The sequence below is a fragment of the Olea europaea genome, unplaced genomic scaffold (genome assembly GCF_002742605.1).
Source record: "Olea europaea var. sylvestris unplaced genomic scaffold, O_europaea_v1 scaffold2316, whole genome shotgun sequence".
NCBI classification, from domain to species: Eukaryota; Viridiplantae; Streptophyta; class Magnoliopsida; order Lamiales; family Oleaceae; genus Olea; species Olea europaea.
This window is the reverse complement of record NW_019241259.1, coordinates 7,644-13,829: the sequence shown is the minus strand read 5'-3', so window position 1 is coordinate 13,829 and position 6,186 is coordinate 7,644. Positions and strand designations below refer to the sequence as shown.

Sequence of the window (6,186 nt, the reverse complement as noted above, 5' to 3'; positions counted from 1 at the left end):
CAAAAAAAAAAAAAAATGGAGAGGGTGTAGATCTGTTTTGCCCTTAAGCCTGGCACTGGGACATATCGGTATGTGTGTGGTTAAACTTAAAAATTACTTGCAATTAAGTAGGGAAATCTTAAGATAAGTAATTTGTTGGTTGGTTAAAATTGGAAATAAGCAAGATATTTATGTGAAAGTAATTCCTACTTTAGTGCCTTAATAAATTCTTTCAGTGGGAAAAAGGTAATACATCCAAACATGTGCGGAAAAAAGAAGTTAAAAAGTAAGTTCAATAAAACTTTTAAGCTTTCCAAAACAAGCTGCTAGGTGCTCCAGCAGCTTTTAATTTCCTTATAGCATTCTTTGGTATGAAGATTGGACATCACTGGATAGTACTAAAAACTTGACTTCTTTTGCAATGATCAACAGATTTGGCCGCATGTTGAGAAATTAGATGCCGAGGTGTTAACAAAAGACGTGCATCCACTTTTCCTAAAAGCCTTCTACTCTGGTCTGCGACGACCAACGAGTGATTTGGTGTAACTGGTGGACATGCTGTGAGCATATCTGGATGGGAAAGAGCTTTAGATATCTCTCAAGGTTTGTAGTAGAGCCAAGATTTTATTAGAATCATTTCATGTAACAACAATAATTATTATGATCAATTCTAGTTTTAGGATTATATGACATTTTCCGCCAATAGGTTAGTTGTTTTCAGTTTTACTTTATCACGCGATTTTATCGACTGAATCTTTGAGTACTATTGATGATATGAATTTGGTTCGCGTTTTAATGTGAAACATTTTCTAGTTAAGATTTAGCTAAGACATACCTAATCTATTTTATATGTGGGTTTAAATTTTTTACATATATATCTAAAAGAATTAAACTCTATTTTCTCTTTTTGCAACTGTCTTTTCTTGAATCCTCTTGACAAAATAAATGGTAGGAGGTATATTTGTCCATAACAAATTTCAATGGGTGTCTACTTTTATTTGCCAAATCCTCCATAAATTTTTCCGGAGGTTGACAAAAAATTTTAACCCTTAAAGATCAATTTTACTTTGGTAAAATGTATACTCAATTTAGCCTATGTATGGTGTGAATTCTTTAAAATTAATTTTTTCAACTCATTAAAAATGGCACACTCGATAAAATAAATTGACTAACTTGATCCAATTAGCATACACCAAGAGGATATCCCCACTTGTCGTAATTTGGCAAGCAACGATAGGGGACAAGACGAAAAAATGGGAATCAACATCGCCATCTTCCCAAAGATGCAGTTAAACAGGTTTCCCCGAGTGGAAAAAAGATCGCAAGATTTATCAATCGGAGTTCCCACCAAATACACAGCGTTGTTACAATCTGTTATGAACTTCAGGCAAATTAAATAATTGCAATATTCATCTACTTATTAAATTAAGCATGTTTCTGGAAGTTATTTCCTAAAAGAATAATGGTCCATTTCGCAGGACTTTTAAAATATAAAAATTAATATTGATACTAAAAAAATAAAAAGACCTGTAAAACTTTTTTCTGTTTGTCCGTTTAGTTCATTTGCAATCAAAGTGAACTAAGCACTCTCATAGCAAAGAGCTTAGCAGCGGCTAGTAAAACTGATGCACTTCGTAAAGCAGGCAGCATCTCACAATCCAGCTTTCCTAATGGTTATTCAGTGGTGCTATAGATAAGTGAAGAATAATACTATTCATAATGAAAACTATCGATAGTCGTTCTACGTAACACACATAACAATTTGTTATTTGATGTATGAAGCAACAAAAACTGTCATATTAATGCATCAAATAACAAATAGTTATATGTATGCCTCGTATGACAACTAACGATAGTCTTCGCCATGAATAGCAGTAATGATATATAGACTATGTTTGGCTGAGAAACAAGTGAAACACAAAACGCAGAATATGAGTACTTTGTGTATTGCATTTGTAGAGGCTTCAAAATTTTCGTCAAAGTTTTTGCCAAACAAATCTTCCATTATGCATCCCCTGTCACGTATGAGATAAGCATATGTAAACCCTCCTAAGAACAGCAATATCAAAGGTCACAAGACACATAACTACCCGAAATTCAATTCACTATCATCCATCCAAGTCCTTATGCTTCAGTGACCTAGCAAACACTACAGCAGCAAAGCAATGAAATCTCAGTTCGTCTTCTAATTGCCTACCTAACCACATATATTACCTATGTCTCAACCCTCCGTGGTGTCTCTCTGTTGCTCTCGAGGCTGAGACAGCTGACCCTGTGCCTGCTGCCATGGCATACAGGGAAGAGGAGGTTGAACAGTAAAGAGCGTAGCTTGATCTGCCGGTTTTCCCATGATCATCCCAGCTGGTCCCACTGGATGCTGAGGAACATAGTAATGCGGAATAGCATCTGAAGGAGATCCTACTAATGGGATGGTACCCTTACTGACACCAAGCCCCTCCTCTCTCAACTCGTCTTGGGGAATAAAATCAACCAAAAAGTTGAAAACGTCAGTTCTCGAAATGGCAGAGGCGATATCATTCTTCTGAAGAGTCCTCCTTTTGTTCTCTTCTGCATGGATCCAGGATCGTTGCATTAACTCCAAGATGAACATCTCACATGCCTTCGCAAAAACAACTAGAGCTTCAGCAGAGATCATTCTAACATCTTCATCAGCTTTCATTATATTCTTGATTCGAGCAAGCGGGAGGCTATGGTTCTTGAAATCAGTCGTGTGCTCGACCTCTTGCATTTGATTGGCCCAGAAAGCTTGAAGCTGCTGACGAGTCTGTTGCTGCTGCTGACTACTGAGGGAAGCCGGAAAAGTAGTCGGGGAGGAAACGGCTACGGCTGGAGTGCCTGTAGCCTTCACCTGTGCCGTTTCGTGAGGATTAGTGTTGACACATAAAAATTCAGTCCAAATCGAACGAACCAAGGAATGAAGCCCAATTGGAGGATCCCCAAATCAGATAGCCCAAAGAACGAAACTCAATCAAACAATTCAAGATGAAGGCCCAAATAGGGAGGCCCAAGAACGTGGTAACACTATCGCCCAAATTTGCAAGTCGCCCAAAATCTGAGCGAATGGAGTGACATGCAGTCGTCCAGAGCTGTTACTCTATTCTCGCCCAAACTTTCGAGTCGCTCAAGGTCTTAGCAAACATAAAGTGTGGTAGTTATCAAGAAGTGCAGTTATCAAAGCAATTATTAAAACAGCCCTATCACGTTCCACGATTCAAGGAATTCAATCGAAAACGGTTGAACGACGAAGGGTAATGGCAGCAGTTAAAAAAGGCAGTTCCATGATAAGTTGGCCATTACGAGGAAGGTGGGCAGTTGTAGAACGATCAAGCAGTTTTTAGGCGGTTGATCACAAAGAGATCATCCAGAGAGTATAAAAGGAAAAAAAGACATAGAGCAAAAGACCGAATCAAAAACTCTCAAACAGAGAACATGTAATTTTAAATTCCTTAGTTTAGATTTAAACACTTCTTTCAGTAACTCGTGTGCTTGCACCCCTTGGAGGCATTCTGTTTTTAATTTCCAATTGTAAAGTCATCGCCAATAAAAGAACACCCCTTTTTGGGACTTTGTCTCAAGAGGTTTGTCCCTTACACAATCGTCTGATCCCTTTTAATTGTTAGCGACTAATCCGCACGAAACAATTAGCATAGGCCACCGGGCCACTGCCCGGTACAACTTCGACCACTGGCAGCCGTTGTTGAAGATTCTAATGTTGTTGTTGGAGTATGTGGTCCAATTGATCCATGGCTCTGAGTAAAGTTATCTTTAACTCTTGTTGCAACTATCACCTCAATCAAATTCTGAAACACGAAAAAAGGTTGTTCCCTTCAGATAGTTTTAATTTTTTGTTTGTGATCTATACAAAGAATTTTGTCTAGATGCACAAATCTTACGTAGTCCGACCTACAACAGATGTCATTGAAATTCTAATAATATTTCAGAATTTAATTAGAACATACATACATATCTGTATATTGTATACAAAAATACTGTAATCACTCCATAACAAAGACTGTGATCACCTACAATGAGAGTGACAGTTAAAAAATTCCAAAGCATCTTTCAAACTTTAGCTTAATCCAATTTTCTGAATCACTTACTAAGATACTCTTCATAATCATTCGTTATTTCTTGGTTACACATCTGTTCAGCAGAAAATAAATAAATAATCAAATATAATTTGGCAAAAACTTTAATAACAGCGAAAAGAGCCAGAATCTACAGAAGGGTAACAAAATACACAACAATAACAAAAAATACCAAAGAAAACAGAATAATTTTTCGAAATTAAAATCCCAAGAAAAAATCATCTTTTAACGAAAAAATCACCATGCACAAAAACAAGGAAACGTTTAAAAACCAGAGAAATCGGGGAAAAAAACATTTACCCATATTTTCTGAAGGATAATTCTAAGTGTACATAATTTGGTTTACCAAATAGTTTACCTACTCTCACAAGCACGTGGACCCCATGTGAATAAAATAATCCCAGCATGTGGTCCCCACACCCCTGTTGTGAGTTTGTGTAAAGTATTAGGTAAAAAAATGAGGTACATCTAGCATGATCCATTTTCTGAATCAACAAGCCGCGGATCTCTTATTGCACAATCACAAACCTTAAGCGAGAGAAGGGAGTTAGCGCGCATGAGTTTATAAGCTACAAAAAATTCAGATCAAGGGTCGAGATCTGCCACCTCGACCTGTCTCCTCTCCCTGTCTCTGTACCACATTTCTGTTGGGAGGCTTCCACGTGTAAGATAATTATTGGGTAAAATTTAGCCCTTTTGGGCTCTATTTCATTTAACACTCTCTTAGAGCCTGTTTGCCTTTCATTACGAAAGAAATTATAAAGTTTTGAATAATATTTTTTGTTTTTTGAGGAATGTGTGGTTAAAATTTAAAGAAAATTTATTGATATCTGTGTAAAATATTTTATTGTGTGATGGAGAATATTATTATAGCAAACAATTTAATTTGTTAAATAATAATAAACAGTGACTTATTTTCAACAAAACGTTCTTTAACAAAATAAGAGATAATTGATTAAATAGCTTAATCGAACCATGTATTTCATTAAATAATCCTCCCAGTGTTTTTTGGTCAAATGTACTCCAATTATAAAATATAATAGATAAACAATGTCAAATATCATATATATCCTCACAATTAGAAAAGACATTAATAGTCGTATCAATTCAATTCAATTTTAGGGCCCTAAAATCACAACCAACCTTTTTTTCTTTTCTTTTTGGCTTTCGTGATTCGTACCATAAAATTACGTTCTTCATTATATTCTTTACCCATTTTGGATATCTTTTGGACATTTAAACAATAGTTCGATTATCATATTATCGATATTAATGTTCAAATGCATTTGAAAAGGGAATAAATGTATTTTCACATATCACGTACGATGTATTTTTATTATTAAATATAATATGGAATGATATTTTAGAACTTATTGATTTTCGTATTCATTGTATTTTTGTATAACTTAAATGAGTTTAACTTATTGTATCTCGGTGTACGAATGAAACGTGGTTATTTATAATCGTGTTTAAAAATAGAACAACACAAGAGCCGCTTTCTTCTCAATAATGTCATTTGTATCGTTCTGTTGATTTCTTATATATTTGATTCGTATCCAACTCAACAACCTCGAACATTGGACCACTAACATGCGTAAGATATAAAGGTTGATCACATGACAAGGAATTGTTGAAATGATATAGATTATATGATATAAAGTCGATGAATGCACAAGTGTATCTATTGTTTTCATTATAATATAAGTAATGAGCATGTATCTCAACATTTGTAAATTTCATTTCCATCTTACAACTTAAGTGAGTTTAACTCATTATTTCTTGATGTACGAATGTAGCGTGGCCACTTATTATCATATTTAAAAAAGAAAAATGTAAGAGCAATTTTCTTCTTAGTAATGTCACTTGTGTCGTTCTATTGATTTCTTTTATATTTTGATTTGTTTTCAACTCTACAACCTTAAGCATTGGACCCTAACCTATGTAAGGCATAAGTGTTGATCACATGACAAAGAACAATTGAAATGACATAGATTATATAATATAGTCGATGAAAGAACGTGTGATTCAATTATTTTATTAGAATACAAATAATAAGCATATCTCTCGATTTTTCTAAATGTCGTATCCATTTCACAAC

At 35.0% G+C, this 6,186-nt stretch overlaps 2 protein-coding genes across 2 annotated transcripts in view; one reads left to right on the top strand and one right to left on the bottom strand.

The window, feature by feature from the left end:
- Nucleotides 1-775, top strand: part of LOC111381506 (nuclear cap-binding protein subunit 1) — a 15,074-nt gene extending 14,299 nt beyond the window's left edge. Inside the window, exon 19 of the mRNA XM_023005294.1 lies at nt 412-775. Within this exon, the coding sequence (XP_022861062.1) occupies nt 412-525 (114 nt within the window). The 3' untranslated portion in view covers nt 526-775. The remainder of the gene's footprint in view (nt 1-411) is intronic.
- Nucleotides 776-1,965: 1,190 nt separating this feature from the next.
- LOC111381500 (nuclear transcription factor Y subunit C-2-like) lies at nt 1,966-2,881 on the bottom strand (the record flags this gene model as incomplete). The annotated part of the gene is made up of 1 exon (XM_023005287.1): nt 1,966-2,881. A coding segment is annotated over one exon (681 nt), but the record flags the coding sequence as incomplete, so codon positions are not given.
- Nucleotides 2,882-6,186: the final 3,305 nt, after the last annotated feature.